General features: G+C 39.5%; 1 protein-coding gene across 1 annotated transcript; it reads right to left on the bottom strand.

Annotated features, from left to right (window-relative positions):
* Positions 1–789: 789 nt before the first annotated feature.
* Positions 790–12,363, bottom strand: oxtra (oxytocin receptor a). Its single transcript, XM_088423004.1, has 2 exons — positions 11,175–12,363; positions 790–2,021 (listed from the first exon to the last, which is right to left on the bottom strand). The coding sequence occupies exons 1-2, from the start codon at positions 12,079–12,081 to the stop codon at positions 1,768–1,770; spliced, it is 1,161 nt and encodes a 386-aa protein (XP_088279130.1). The 5' UTR covers positions 12,082–12,363; the 3' UTR covers positions 790–1,767.
* Between the last annotated feature and the right edge of the window lie 4,614 nt (positions 12,364–16,977).

The following is a 16,977-nucleotide window of genomic DNA, read 5'->3' as shown; positions in this document are numbered from 1 at the left end:
GTCAAATGTAGTATGGATGAATGCTGTTCTGCAGAAGTCCAATCGAGCAGTTGTGTTTGGTGACTTAATTTGCAAATGGAAGGAAATACTGGACATACGGTTAAGCTGAACTACTAATTTCTAAATAGGAAATACATCCTAATGAAAATAATTGCCTGTGATGGGTCATTTATTTCATCATTCTTTGCTCCAGTAATACCGTTTATGCGTTGTATAATGACAAACACATTGATATCTTTCAATTTGTATGCTACATCAAGTCACGTTACTGTGCTAGCACAGCTTTTTTCTGTTCAGTATTAACAAAGGGTTATTTGCATGTTCGATTGTTGTATATTTGAAGATATTTGGCCTTTATTTCAACATTCTGAACATAAAAGTATGAAACATTTTCAGCGCTTGTGTCTTATATTTAGCAGAATATATTAATGCAAAGTACCCACAATCGACCTTCTCTCTGCCAGACAAAATGAAATATTGATTGAATTTACTATTTTTCAGACAACAAAGTAGCCTTGTCAGACTTGATCGGAGGGCAGCATTGCGTGGACTACAGGCAACGTTTTCCAGCCATAGTGGAGGATTTATAATGATTGCTGTATATAGTACATAATGCATACATGTTGGTTCAATATTTAATGAGAGCAATAAGAGAAATACCCTTTAGGGAGCAGCGGGCGGTGCTTTGTTTCTTTTGATTCAGATCACTCTACTGAATGGTGGCAATAATCAATGAGCTGGGATTCAGAACGAATGCGGAGGAGATGAAGGGTTTTGAACTGGAATAATCAGAAGGACTAAATAAAAGATTCTTTGTCCAAATCCTGCGGAAACCTCTGGGATAGGAAGCGAATGACAAAATTGGAGAAGCGTCCATCAGGCAAGCTTCCGGCACACATTCTTCGTGACTTTTCAACAACTCAACCCAGCAAAGTTAGCTAGGGTACAAAGCATTCCATTATCTCCTCTTTTTGCACTTTATTCTTTTAATAGGAGCATTTTAAAAATGACCGTTTGCACATCTCACGGTACAGGGTATAAATATTTGACACTTAGGCAATCGACTGCAGATACAACAAAGTGAACTACATGGAACGTGCATGCTCACACGTGCGCACAAGTTTTATACACTCAGCTGCACTTTGCTTTTCAATGGCTGCAAACCACACTTATATTGTATATAATACATCCATATAAATTTCAGACTCGCACGCGCGCCCACTCACCCACCTACACGCCCACACAATATGTAATATATATATATATATATATATATATATATATATATATACACACACACATACACACACACACTCAATATAATAGAGTGATGTTGCAAAGGCTTTCAACAATTGAACAATTTCAATTCAACACCAAACAACATTTTTTTTTATAGAATTGTTTGTACATTTTGCATGTGAATGTAATTTACAGAAAAACTGGGTTGGATTGAGTAAGTTTGTTCTCTTGACAGTCAGTCAAAACCTAGCGTTACAGCTAGTGATGTTCGTATCGGTGCTGCGGTTGATTGTGCAGGAGTGCCCAATATTGTGGTTGGTCTTTGTTTGTCTTTACATTGTCTTTACACTGTACATCTTAAAGAGCAAAGCAATTATAAAATAAGCAAACAAATGTTGACGGTTTGGCTTATTCCATAATTATCCCCAAAATATTCATTGCATATGTAAATTACATATTTGATATTTCCCTTTAATAAATGTCTCTCCGGGTCAATAAAGAGTCTTTTGTAAATCGTTGGCCGAGCGCTCACGTGTTGGACGTCTGCGTGATGCTCCTCTGGCTGCCGGTGCTCTTGATGACCAAGGTGGACGAGAAGCTCTTGTGGCTGGAGTCCAAATCGCGCTCACAACGGCACCGCGACGACTTGAGGTAGCGCGCCGGGCAGCACAGGAAGTTCTGCCGCAGATCGTGGAAGAGGTGGCCCGCGAAGCACATGTAGATCCACGGGTTGCAGCAGCTGTTGAGGCTGGCCAGCAGCATGGAGATGATGAAAGGCATCGCTGTTGGAAAGGACGTGACAAGAAGAAAAATCACATTGACTAACTGACAGATGCTCAGGCCTCCAGCAGATGCAGAAATTAAAGGCGTACTTACAGTATTTTGGGCATTTAGGAATACGTATTGCATGTTATTGTTGGAGCAGTGTATTTAAAATAAAAAAAAAATGTTTTTTCTAATCTGAAACTATAACACCTTTAAAACACACTTTTCCACTCACTGTTGACTGAAAATGACATCACATGTGCTCAAGATAAAGTTCAAACTTGGCCCATAAAATCTCTGGGTTTAGTCATGTGACATTTGCAAACTGAGCCGTGTTTGGTTCTTACCTAAGGACACTATGTCATTTTCATTGGAATGCAAATGGCAAAAGTTTTTTGTTTTTTTTAAGTGTTAAATGTACTTAAAACGTATTTAGTTACTGATATACCTATATTCAAAATAGACTTTTTATTGGAAAAAAATCCAGATATTCAAGGGACCATAAGGGAAATCAAGCCCCTTTTTTACTTTTTATTTTTTACATACACATTAATATGTCCTATACGTCCCACACTAGTCTAACCTATTCTGATAAATAATGCATTTGTGGAATGAAACAGAAAAATGCAGCCGTTTTTATCCATTCCAGGGGGCGGCCCCTTTGACTTTTACTGCCACTTGTTGTCAACTGGAAATGACATCCAAAGCCGAACTGTAATGTCATTTTCAGTCAACATTGTTTACATTTTCCCCAAGCATTTCAATGCGTGTCTAATACATGCAGATTTTTTGCTATTTGTGGGCTGGCACATTGTTCTTCCAGAATTAAAATGGCTGGTTTATCATACATCTGTTTAGGCCGTGCCTGGTCCTAGTTGGTCCTCTATTAGGTCTGATGTAAAATTGGGCCCCCTTCATCATTTAGGTTACCCATCCCTAAAGAACACATTTAACTCATTCACTGTCAGTGTCGGCTACACACGCCAAATATGTGCTGCAAGCAGAAGGTTGGACAATGAAATGAATGACTTTTCTCCCTGTTTATACTAACAACATATTTTAAATGTTGCATTTGTTCCCTTAATGAATGTTAAACAGAATTGTGACCTTAAAACCGAGCAAAATGTGTGACTGTGATTGCAGCTCCATTAATAGCTGTAACCTTAAAGTAGACACAGCCTGAAGAAGATGGAAATAAAAAAAGTTACTTTAACTAGAACTAATGCTTTGCAAAAACACCGAAAAAAGCTGAAACTATACATCACCGCAATTGCTCCCAGGTGGCGACATGGATGACATTTACGCCGCGTCAATTCTGCCCCCATGTGGCATTTTACAAATGTGTTCATGTGCTCCGTAATTGTCTTATCACCTGGGTGACTTGAATGCATATGTCTGCAGCCCACCCGCAACTAGGAAGGAGAAAAGTGTGCGCCACGAATGACGTGTGGAAGGAAAACCATGGAAATAACAACAATTCAGGTTGGATTAACAAAAGTAAACCACCGAGATGTCAAATTCTTCGAATGGATTTGTGAATACGTTCAAGCGAATTTGCAAATCAACAAGCATCCGAGTCCAAGTTTTTTTGTTTTTACTTTACATTTCATACAAAATCCTATATGCTTTGTATATCTTTGTTTTTGGAGCAATTCTGTCTGGCCTCGTGTTCCTATCAGTTTGTGTACAAAAGTTATTTGTCAACTTTTTTATTGCCCTATTTGTGCTCCATGAATTCTGCAGCCAGTGATGAGGAAAATGTGTTGTGTAATGAGAAAAACAGAATGAATCCACTCTGCTGCCTCTGAAGGGTGATGAACATTTTTGTTCAGCTACCATGTTTGATTCAATTCCTTTGAAGAATTACACTGCTGATAGTGACACCCTCCACCAACAAAAGAGGTTCCTCATACTCCACAACAGATGGACGAGAACCGATACCAAGCATCGATATCAGGCAGATATCATGCCTTATTTCAAGGTGTGGTTACTCAAGATTGCAGCTGATAAAAGTATTGGAAAACTTTTATGATCACGAATAAAAAATTACAAATGAGAAGACTACTGCATATAATAACCATTAATTTCATAAGATCTTGAAAGAAAAATGCTATATTGGAATCGTTTAATGATCTGTCATTGCTTTTTTGAGGTGGAAATTCTGTGAACTTAAATTTTTGATGATCAACATTTTTATTTTACTTAAAAGGCCTATCGTATGATATTTTAAACTTTCCAACTTGAAATAAATGCTTATAAATTGCATTTGACACTGTCGATTCAATTTCTTATTAAACACGGTACCAATAGTTCTAACCAGGAAGTGTTTACTGAAGCCGCACTTTTCACCGTGTTCAAGCTGCCGGTAACAACTTCAAAATAAAAGCGTACGAAGGCATTCATGTTCATGTACCTAACCCTTTACAATAATGCAGAGCATTAACAAATTTTGCTGCAATTGGCTTGAGTTTGTTTCAAATGGTTACACTATTAAGCAGATATCTGCAGCATGAGGATTTTTTTCAAAACAGAGAGACTTGATTTACTCAAGCATCCAACTCATCCATAATCAAAAGTGGTATCGACACTTGGTATCGGTATCTGTGACCGCTGAAGAGTTGAGTTTACTGGTCTGAAAAAAAATATCAAATGTCACCAGTTTCAACTGTTCTCATTTGCTGTTTTCATGAAACCCTTTTAAAGTTTAAAGAAAGGGTAAAAAAAAAAAAACAAGCAAGCAAACAACAAAAAAAGTCGACCTTTATCATGCCTAGAACTCCTTGGTCCTTCTGGCTATTAAAGTGCTGAATGCAAATCAATAGCACAGCCAGGGTGAGTCAGCAGGCTCAGTAGGGGAGAATTCTTTTTTTTTTTTAGCAGCAATATGTTGGAGATTGCCAGTCTGAGCCGGCCAACGTTCGCCTTCCAGCGCTTTTCTGTCGCCATCGAAGCGAGCCAAGCGGGCTAAATGTGAAATCACAGGTGTCAGCTAATGGGGCGTTTTTGCGCTCGCAATTACTGCCTGCTGATCATTTTCGCAAATTCGGCACGCCGACGTGTTCCAGCGTTGTGGCCGAGCCAAAGAACAAATGAGACGGCGCACCGGTATGGATGGAAACACGAGGCCATTTTCACCTACCTATTTCAGCACTTAACAATTGGAAGGGCTGAAAGAGGACATTATAAAAGTGAGTCAAGTGTCGCTAAATGAAATATCTCGAGAAAAGATCATGAAGTGCGCCGTGCTGCTTGGCGCCCGGATGCAATTCTAATGTCGGCTAAAATGTATTGGGGGAGCGAGTCATCACACCAACAGGAGGTGAACCACGGTGAAAATATAAAGTACTTTCCCCTTCACAGCTGGATCCGCAGATGAGTTCAACTTTTTTTATAGTTCATAGCAACAGTGTGCCTCGAGTTCTTCCGCACCAAACAGTTCCTTCGGAATCGTCCAAAAATGACGGATTAGATGAAAACTTGAGATTCTGAGAAAATGGAGGAAAATATCGTCCTTTATCAATGATAGCGGTGATTTTCAGAATGTGGTATGAAAATCAACGCTGATACAAAAAAGATTCGCCGCCTGTACACGTGAGTTATATTTAACTTTTAACTGCATTATATTTGCATTTAATATTTATAAATTGTCTACATTAATGTTCAGACTGAATCATGTTCCAGGGGCTCATAATTAAATGCACTTTTTAAGAATGTGTGTCATTAACATGAAAATCATCATCCATCCTCTCCATGGCCGATTTACTCAAATTTTAGCTTGGTAAAAAGCTTGCTACATTAGCATCTTTTTGCTCTTCTTATCTGTGGCTGGAGTTGCAGCTAGGTGCTTTACATTTATGTGGGAGGCTAAACTTGAGCTGGTCCTGTGCTAAGCAAGCTCCTTCAAAAAAAGGATGCATATCAAAGGTGCCGTTGGGCTGACAACTCCCACATGCTCCTCCATTTTCACATCTTGTTTTTGCTCCCTCTTACCCACAACAGGGGCCTATCAGGCTCTGCTAAACACAATGACAGCCAATCAGTGCCCACTTTAGGGAGTGATTGGTTTTTTTGTTTTCCAATCCCTAATCAACTCGAGCACAAGAAGCCTAATGTATAACAACAATAAGCATAGAGAAAGCATAAAATTACAGATTAAAAATTAAAATAACACAATTTATAAAATAAAGTTTTAACGATGTAATGAATTGACCGCAAATTAATCTGTTAATATCACACCTGTAATCAGAATAAGAAAATTCACCAAGAAATGTAGATTTAACATGAGAAATAAAACAATTGATAGGAAAAAGAAATGACAGGAAGTAATTATAGCTGAAGTTTTTAAAAAGTCCCCCTCTAGAGCAGAATATCACATTTGGACCGCCTCTTTGATACCTGACTGCCCACTTTTTTTTTTTCCAGTGTAGCCAGGTGGTAATTATTCTTTCTCTGTGACAGTCACACTAAATACAGAAAATTGGAGTGTTAGTGTGTGTCCGGGATAGACAGAAAATAATTTACAGAAAATTTACAGAAAAATAAGTTGCTGGGGGAGCTGAGAGGGTTCATCAAAATTGTTATTTCTAATAGTGGCTTGGGTGAAAATGACTTCAAAAAAAAATCATACACCAGGTTAAAATGATATTTTCTATGTTTTTTCCAATGCAATGAGATTCACTTGAATAGAGCATCACGGCTTTGTTATTGGATGCTGTCCGCTGTCTGTCTGAGTTGACATTAGTGTCAGTCTAATGGATAGTGATCTGCACACAAGCAACAGGCACTCTGGCCTATCTATGGTATGCAAACACGGGCACGTGGATCAGACAATTGCGCCACTTCTGAGGGTTACTCACGTGGACAACAGCCATCAGCTTCCTGGATGGATGCAGACAGGAGAAGTAAAATTAAAAAATGATGCAGTCAAATGACTGCTTGCTCCAAAGCACAAAATGTAACCAGAGAGTCAAGGCATTCACACCGTCACTTGGAACACAAGGAGAGGACACACAAAGGACAAGGAGAATAATTACTCTGCATCAAAGTTTGTTTACTGTCCCCTTGCCTTACTTCCTGACCCTTTTGTTTTTGGGTGATCTTGAGATTATTCAAGCCTGTTTTTAGACTTTTTTCCCCCCCTCACATAGCTTTAGGAAATACCATTATCAGCAAGATAAATATCCCTTCTTTGTGGTGAGATAAAAACAAAACATGCAAGCCACACAGGACGGTCACATTATTATGAATAGGTCCCAGCTTCTTGCAATTCATTTCCACAACGCAACGGAAAACCGCAATAATAAATATACCAGGTGCCTCGTGAGTCAATACATGATTCCTTTTTAGTATTTTGTCGGAAATACCATTTGGACACAGGGTAGGATGTTAGCGTTTGACTTTTCTTTTTTTTTGACTGTAATTCAGCACCAGATTGACAACCTTCAAAGCCAATGTACACTGACCATTTATTCTCTCTTTCATTCCATTTTCCAAGAACACACAGTGTCACCCCCCCAGCTTCTAGTCAAAGGCCCTTAACTTAAAAAATAAATATATATATATATATATATATATATATATATATATATATATATATATATATATATATATATATATATATATTTATCCCAACAGCACTTCTGAAAGTAATAATGCGCCGTACTTGTAACGAGTTGGGTTTCCAGAAAAGCAGCTCAAGTTTAGCTGATGACATAAATGCAAAGCACCTAGCTGCAGTGCAGCCACAGCTAAGCATAGCAACAAAGAAGCAAATGTAGCAAGCCATAGCAAAGCTCCTTGCTGAACCAAACTTGAGAACGTGCATTTAAACCAGCACCTGTCTCCCTGATGGTTGAAACTAAAACTTGCAGCCAGGACTTCGGACTAGTCTTAAATACAGCGGAAGGTTTAAGCTTTCAACTGCATCAGTTAAAGTCTGTTAAAGTAAATAAATGACTGTCACCACTTTTTGTGTTTCTATATTAATCCTTTGATCCAACACGATCACAGCTTGTATCTAAATTAAAAAGAAAATCTGGTTGAAGGTTTTTTTTCTCATAAATCTTTAGGTGAGATTAAAAAAGATGAATTAGATCAATTAATTACAGATCCTAATTAATTAATCTCTCACTTTTTTTAATCGTTGTGTAAAAGGTGGCATTTTATCACTTGCAGATAAAAGGACGATCTTTCCAGATGTGCAACCGGAAAATGACAGTTGTGTCATCTGGCAGTGGGTGTGGCCATTGTCCAACCGTCCGATGACCGCGGAGACTGTACAGCGCTTGTCATGTTTTGCAGCTTATTGCTGTTAAATGTCAACGAGGCGCTTCCATGTGGCCCCGGAGGGCACACATCAAGTTTGTGGGCGTGCGGTGGCGCACACTAATTTGATTAATGATTAGCCGTCTGATGCTGTGCAGCGCGATGGCGGACACAAGGAAGAAGGGTGTCTTGTGCATTCTAAACGGAACGCGCACTAGGAAACAAAACAAATGCATTACAATGCGTGCAGAGACATCCAGACAGATAGCGAGATAAAACTCAGCCAAGTTTGCTTTTGTGGACCTTGCTTTTGAAAACCCGCCCTGTGAAAATGTGTGGACGTAAACGTTAACTTTATGGGAGGGGTAAATTTAGTAGGTCTGCTTGTCATTATATATCGCTGGCAAAGATACTGTAAATGACAGCCCGATTGCTTTCGGAACAATTAAGTGAAATTGAATAAGTTCCTGCAGCACATTATTGGACCTGGAATGGCAAATTTTCACAATTGCAACATGAAATGTGGATTAACAGCAGGATTCTCTATTCGTCACTGCCAATCTGTGGACGTGTGCTGTGGATAATTGAATGACAAAACAGCCACATCATGAAGTCACCAACTAATGATATCTACTGTCAGAGCGTTATTAGATTAACAAAATTCATGCTTGCAATTGTAGATTGCAGTCGTGTCGAATTATATAATGGTTGTTCCGAATGTATTTATGGTATTTTGGATTTTTTATGCATATTGATAGGCTATTTCTTTTCGGAAAATTCAATTTGTCGCCATAATGCAGCAAATAAGGCTCAATCTATTCTAGACCCTTTCTATTTACACCGTGGCTGTCAAGAATGAGATTGGGTCGGGTTCAACAATGCTCTGGCCCTATGAGAGGTCAAAATGATTTACATAATGTGTTGGCAACTTCAGAAGATTCATTTAAATGTGATGTGTTTTCATAAATCCTGGCTTATGTCAGAGAAATTCGTTTAGAGTTGTTTTACGAAAGTACCAATTTTCCAAAAAAACAAAACACACTGGCTTTTATTTCCCAGCAGCAAAAGGTTCAAATTGTAATTGAAGTATATGTAAATAAGGGATTAAGGAAAAAGAAGAATGAACCAAAACTTCAAATGTGTTTTTCTCAAAACTAGGGATTTCAACTAGGGTTACATTCAAATTGCTATAACTTAAATTTCTGAGCTACCATCATGTGTTAACTTTAATTAAATTTGGTGTTTACTTAGATATATCAGTATCCCAATTTTCTTTTTGTGAAAATGCACTTAGATGTGAAGTATAGCAAGTGGCTGTGTTACAAATGTAAATGGTAGTTCGATTTCTTTGTAATGCAGTCATGTAAGACGTTAGAGGCAATCTTCAAATTTATGTTTAAAATAAATTTGAACCTTTGTAGTGAACAGATAAGACCATATTTCCTTTTGCAACTCATGAAACGCTTCCATTCTACACTTCATCAACCAAGTGTGTGGCCCAGTCTTTTAATAATAGCATCATGATTCAAATCGTTATGACATCACCATTGGACGTGTGTCACTCAGTCAATCCATGAGATGCTGGTATTATGTAATATTGTAATAAGACCAGTGTAAAGTCCAAAACAACAATCTATAGTTTGTTATATTGAGTTTGGTTACAATATTGCTGTGGCATGATAGTTGAGAGGTTAGTGTGCCCGCCATCCGATCAAGAGCCAGTTTGAATCTGGGCTGCAGCAAATTGTCGTGCGCTTCCTCGGGTCTCTCACATTCCAAAAATGTGTGGTCGGTAAATGACCACTCTAATTTTCCCCAGCTGTGAATTAGCTGTTCATCTGTGATGGACATCACCCTTTTAGTGGGGCATGTGCCCCAGTATTAATGTTCTGTGCCCCAGCATCAGGTGTGCACTGGCTGAGGGGAAGAAAAAAGAAATGGGCACTCAGCCATTGCTTCTCCTCCTCATTTTACCCCTCCCATCTCCTGCCTGTTTGTTGTTTGGTCTGGCAAGCGGCCCCTACCTCCGACAGACAACTATTAGTCTATATCAGCGACACAACTTTAAAGGTCTTTGCAGTGACACCAGAGCCTCCTACTTACAGCGGTGCACCTCAATGTGGTCAAGATGAAGGAAATTTTTCGGTGGACTTGCAAACAGAAGAAAAAAAATGAAGAAGTAAATAACAAAGGCGGTGATGTGAACTACAATTTCACTTAATTGGGCTGAAAAGTATTATTATTTATTTACTCATACAAATAAGTGTTCATCTGGATCTTGCAGCGACGTATATTGACATACAGAACAATTACACGTTCTTCCACTAGAGGGCAGAAGTTACAATTACTTATCTACCTGTTGCATTTCATAGAACAGAATGGATATGTGCGCATCTAAAAAAGTAATTATTTGTGCGTAATACGAGATACAATCATTATTACTAGAGCATACAATGTTTTGGGGGTTTGTGACTGTGTGAGTTCTGATGCTAATGCAGAAAATACAATAAATTAAAAAAAATATATATAAAAATAAAAGCACAGACAAGCACGGGTACTCCCAGCATGGAACAGCACCCAACTGCATGCACACTAGGCAACCAGCATCACATGTTGAATCACTATCAGTGTTATGATGATCACATCCAGCATCAGACCAGGACAAAACAGCATTAACCATTTTACACCAGCAAAAAAAAAAAAAAAAAAAAAAAAAAATAATCAGAACTAGATAAATTAATTATGTCAACAATTTAATCGCTATTCTGTTGTGACATTTTATTTGGTGCATGGTGTCATGATATTTTCCTCATGTAAAATATGCGCTGAGGATTCAGAAAAGGTTGGGAAACAACACTGTGACTTTTACGCACGGACCTGAGCGGAATGAAATGATTTGCACTCACCCTCGCGCGGGGCGTTGGGGTCCCACGCCGACCACATCTGCACGAAGAAGAAGGGCGTCCAGCACACGATATAAGCCAGCACGATGACAAAAGTCATCTTGACGGTGGTCATCTTGGCCTTGGAGATGAGCTTGACACTGCTGACGCGCGCCAAGGCGCTCGCTCCTTTGCGGCTCTTGGGCGTCAGGCTTATGCACTGCTCGCGCCTGGTCTTCATCTTAAAGTTCTGCCATATTTTGAAGCTGATCAGACCATAGCACACGCTCAGGATCGCCACCGGGATGATGTAGATGGTCAGGCTGATCCACGTGATGTAAGCCTTGGCCCCCCACGACGTGATGAAGTCGCCCCAGCAGTCGTACACCCCGGAGCCGGCCGAGCCCACCTCCTGCAGGGAGAAGATGAACATCTGCGGCACGCTGAGGAGCATGCTGAGGCTCCAGGAGAACACCACGTAGAAGCGGTCCTTCCTCCTGTGCAGGGAGCGCAGAGGCTGGCAGATGGCCAGGCACCTGTCCACGGACATGAGCACCAGCATGTAGGTGGAGGCGAACATGCCCACCACTTGCAGGTACTTGACCAGCCTGCACAGCAGATCCGGCCCGTAGAAGCGGAAGGTGATGTCCCAGATGAGTTGGGGCAGCACCTGGAAGACGGCCACCACCAGGTCGGCGATGCTCAGGTGCTTCATGAAATAGTACATGCGCGACTGGCTGTGCTTGGCGCTGTGGATAGCCGCAAGGACGCACAGGTTGCCGGTGAGCGCCAGAAAGAGGATCAGGGCGAGGACTGTCACCTCCACCTTGGCCACCTCCTCGTTCCTCTTCAGGGGGTTGGTCTGGTTCGGCTCGGAGGACCACGAGTCGTTCAGCCGCCACGGGTCACTTTGGTTCAAAAAGCTCTCCATCGGCGCAGTCCGTGCGTCACGACAAAGATCATCCAGACATATTGCGCTGGTTAAATAATGCACTTCCGCTGCATTAGTCCAAAAATTAAGTTTCTAATTTCCGACTCCCGAAACCACTCAGCCAAAATAAAAAAAATAAAAAAAATCACTTGATTATTGGTGCAAAAAAAATTCTCAGCAGTAATAATCAAGCAAAAATTCCAGACCAAATTCTCAGCATCATCATCTAGCAAAATCAAAAGTGGATTAAAGGGGAGCAAAACAGGAGAGCTCCGGCATTCTCCCCGCTAAGACTGGCAATGGGCAACACAAGAGCAGCGCCTCTGCATAAGTGAGCTGCTGTCTTCCAGCAAACTACGTCCCACCAAGCAGGCTGCAAACAGACTTAGCCACTAGGGAGCGCCGCACACCAGTTGCACCTGCGTGAAAGCTCACGGCCTTACAGCGTCACAAACACGCACAGAAAACAAAAAAATGTATCCGTCAAATCAAATCGGAATAGGGCAACTTTCTGTGGCAGTACCTGAAAAATAGTCACTGACAGCAATACGCTATTGTAGAGCTGGAAGCTAAAAAAAAAAAAAAAAAAAGTAACATAATGACCCCACTTTACCAGGGACTCTTTTATGTGACACCATCACAGAAGGGTAGGAACAATAGCAAAGAATAAATTGTGACGATAAATGCCAATGATATATTTTTTATTGCATAAATGAGCTTATTACTTAAAGCACACTGACAGAAATGGGAGGGATTAAAAAAACAAACAAATTCTAAGTGAATTTTACGAGGGAGTTTTTGAGTACATGGTACTAGTTTACTATTAATAATTAAAAAAAAAATACATAAAGAGGTAGAGGAATGAACTCATGACCTTCAGGGTGCAATATGGACATTCTAACAATCAGAGCCATGCAGCTACCACTGTATTTTAGTATTTTGCTTGTATCACAAAAATCCAGAACCCCGTTTCGTCTGGCAGTACAAGGTTTCCACCTGACACTAGAGATAGACTAACAAGGTGCCGCATGGTTGAATAGCCATCTTCTGACCTAAACGATGTGAGTTTGTTCCTTGTGTGATTCCTGCGTGAAACTCCTTGTAAAATTTAAGAACAACTTCTTAGATTTTGTAGATTTAAAAAATGACCTGTATTATCAGTCAAGGTGTTTTGTAGAGAAAAAAAATGGATAGTACTTATTGCCCCAGTTGTGAGGTTGTTAATGTCAACTGAAAACAACAGGGAGATGAATATTGATCCTTGTGGCATGCCAATTGATTAGGGCAGGGATCTGATTATATAATTTTTTAGTCAATTCCTTGTGGAATTTAGCGAAATTTTCTTCTGATAAGGGTCACATTTCACAAAACCTCTCCACTTTTTGCTTGTACCCATGGGGGTTACGGATGAGCTGCAAGTTTTTCCAAGGGCTCAAACAACAGTTCACATCTACGGACAATTTAGAGTCTCCAGTGACCCAAACATGTGCGTTTAATGGAATGAGTACTTTGAGAAAACCCGCACGAGCCCGGGGAGAACATATAAACTCCTCAGAAGGAGGCCGCTAATGACTAAAAAAGAACACTGATGGAAGAATGCATCGCATGCAGTCCCAAAGTGTGATTTGTATGTGTCTTTTCCAGTAACATGCATTTGCAGATCCCATCAGCTGGTCTCCGGTCCAGGAGCCAGTCAACCACCTCCCCCCTGGACTTCACTCTTTGTGGCTTTGAGTCTGGAAAACAGTGGATGACTGCAAATTGAGAGCAGTAATGTGAAGAGTGATTGTGATTTAGTGCTACCCGGAATGCAAAAGGGCAAAGGAAAAAGACAGATAATGATTGATTGTATTCATTGACTATGGAATTTTTTTGAGGAAACTATATACTGACTTGATGAACTACATTCTTCTGGACAGCAACGAGGACTAAGCCAGGAAACAGCCACGATGCAGTCATCCAGTGACACCTTCGGTTTCTGTGAAGGATGAAGTTCAGTAAAAGGTCATTAACATATTCTCCGGTTGAATGCAAATACAGTACTTCCACTTCTGAGTGCCTCAACTTATGAGCTGGTATTTTTTGTCTCGACTTCCAAGTGATGATGAAAGTCTGCTTCAGATAGAAAAATTGAGGAATCAACTCATTCAATGCCTTTGACGAAAATAGACGTCAATAACACATTATTACTGAGCCGCCAGTGAAGGAGTAATTAACAGTAGGACTGGTACCTGCTTGCACATTGCTGATCAAGGCATTCTGGGATGCCTTTCCGAGAGGCAAAGGGGGTGGGCGTCATATCAGTAACCAATGGGTACGTCACAAAGCGAATCTTACTTTGATTGGCTCTTAGCCAGGAAATCCAATTTAGATGGTAAGAAATTAAAAACGGCATTACATATTAAATTAAGCTCAGCTAAATCTTGCTTTTTACTTGTAGTGCATTTAACCCATGATGTGTATCGCATGCGAGTTGTTTTATGTTACTGATTCTGAAAAAATGACTCCATATAGTTAGGTGTGTATGAATCTTGGAGTTAGTCGGTTTTGTTTTTGCTGAGAGAAAAATTCACATGAACATATGAGGCAGGGAAGCACAAGTAATTTAGAGCAAGTTTAATTAAACATTTTCAGGTAAAGGTTTTGTTTCTCACCACAATATCGGAAGAGTATTATCATCATTGATGATAAAGGGAGGGCGGCAGTCGATTGGCTGATGGCAAGAATGACCGATGATTACAATTTTAAGGTATTTTCATAGACTTTGACTTTTGGCAACATTAAGAACGTTTTTTTTGTAAAAAACAAAACAAAACTCAAAACTAATCTCCATTAAACTAATTAATTAAACAAATGAATCTCCATCATCTCTATCTAACTATCTATCTATCTGTCTTTATATACACAAAGTATAATGAGACGTTAGGTTTTTTTGGAACTTTTGGAACCAGACCCTTTTGTTTGGCCAAGGTTTGATCTGAGTGCCATGCTGATTGCATCATAGTATGATTTTTGGAAACTTTAGTTGTCCTTATTTGGCTACGTGAGCATTTTTGTGCATGCTGATTGTCTACACGGTACTTTTAAAGACAAAATAACATCTTTGGCCACAGTGGATGTTAGAAAAATAAAGTAACATCAAAAAACGCACACGGTGGCATGGAGTATTGGCATTATTTCACTATTGAAATGTTATCAAATCATTTGGGGAGTATATATGATTTCAAAAATTAATGCAGGAAACTGTAATTCATTTTAAGGGAACATTTTTTCATGGAAATTTGCTATTCAAAATAGGACCCAAACGATTAATCGGCCGCTGAATAGATGGGACGATTATGGCGATTATAATGCAAATACATTAAATATAAACATGTTAAATATGACACCAATACAACTACTAGTATCACAAAATATATGACAAGAATCATTGTACTCATAAGTTAATTTGTTGCATCATGCAATGCCTTCTGTGAACTGAATAGTTATTTCTTTTAATGACATATTCACCGTTGACAGAGAATAGTGAATATTTGCATATAATTGACACCTATGGAAAGGCGTTGAGAAAAAAAATTCATCTGTAACACTAACCCTAATTGGCAAAGGTTGGAATTGTTCCGTATGTCTAGCGAATAGTCGGGGTCCGCTACATTAAAATTTAAAGTTCCTCAAATGTGTGTATGCTCGCCAACTTTCTCTGGAGGGCAAAACACTGTGGGGATAAAAATGGATTTATTTTTGTTTTCAATATTTTAAGGAGATGTGCAAATAATTAGGTGTGGACTGTGTGAGGATCAAGGTCTCATTTGGAGAGGACATACCGGATGAGCTTAGCCTGAAGGCCGTCTCAAGGACCCGCTCTCGCTGTTGTGCACACATTATGAAGGAATGTTACCATGTGGGCTTTTGAAATTTAGGTAATTTGTACTAATGAGGATAAGAGATGCACATTAGCTAAACCCGTGCAATGCAAAATGAGTCAGAGCCAAAATCCTGCCCTAACAACGCCGTACCTAATGTGGCTAGCGATCACGGAGTTCTTCAAGATGGCCTAAGAAAAAGCAGCAAATTATGCAAATGCTTGCCAAATGGCGTGAAGGCACCAGATGAGGACACTCGAAGGCTTGGGTGAGGTGGCGTACAGAAGCGTTTTCCCTGCCGTGGAGAAAATATAAAATGATGAATGTCCAGCTTCTTTGTGCAGACAAAGAGCAGGCACACAAAAAACAGACAGGAATGTAAGAAAAATTATAGCTGACGGCATGGGGGAAACGATGCTGCCTAAGCCCCCTGATATTAATGATGTGTTCTGAAAATCTCTTCATAGGCATGGTGACAAAGATTGAAACACTGACAGGTTCAATTCCACCTACCTGACTCAAAGAGCAGCTGAAATAAACGTCCAGGAATCCTTTTTCTTCTATTTGCGGACAGCCTGTCTCCGTCTCCTTTCTTTGGCCTTCAGGTAAGCGTCTTTGAGTGTCTAGAAAAGCGCTATACAAATAAAATGTATTATTATTATTATTATTATTGTTATTATTATGTACTTTACTGAAATTATTGCGAACAATTCACTTCCTTAGCAACAAAAGAAAGGAATTTGACTGCCCTTCTGAGGGTGAGGAGTCAAATAAAGCTGAGACGACATGGCTACTCCACAAGTAGGTTTATCACGTATTTCTGATTTTTCATTGATGATATCTAAAAAGTGATAGTGTAATGCTTTATTACAAAAAAAAATAACTAATGCACTTGTAAGTGAGAGAGACATGGCGTAAATGAGTCACAAGCTCAAGTAGGGGGAGGGATTAATGAGTATTATATGTATATTATATATATATATATATATATATATATATATATATATATATATATATATATACACATACATAT

This window comes from Hippichthys cyanospilos, chromosome 9, assembly GCF_059441005.1.
Source record: "Hippichthys cyanospilos isolate Australia breed blue-spotted pipefish chromosome 9, RoL_Hcya_1.0, whole genome shotgun sequence".
In the NCBI taxonomy this organism is placed as follows: Eukaryota; Metazoa; Chordata; class Actinopteri; order Syngnathiformes; family Syngnathidae; genus Hippichthys; species Hippichthys cyanospilos.
The sequence above is the reverse complement of the archived record's forward strand: the minus strand, read 5'-3'. Positions and strand labels throughout refer to the sequence as shown.

What these genes read in the sequence shown, in the direction of transcription:
- oxtra (XM_088423004.1), bottom strand. Translation starts at nt 12,081, where the DNA reads ATGGAGAGCTTTTTGAACCAAAGTGACCCGTGGCGGCTGAACGACTCG. An exon ending in CCCCAACGCCCCGCGCGAGG is followed by an intron (nt 2,022 to 11,174) that starts GTGAGTGCAAAT and finishes CCTTTCCAACAG; the next exon opens with CGATGCCTTTCATCATCTCC.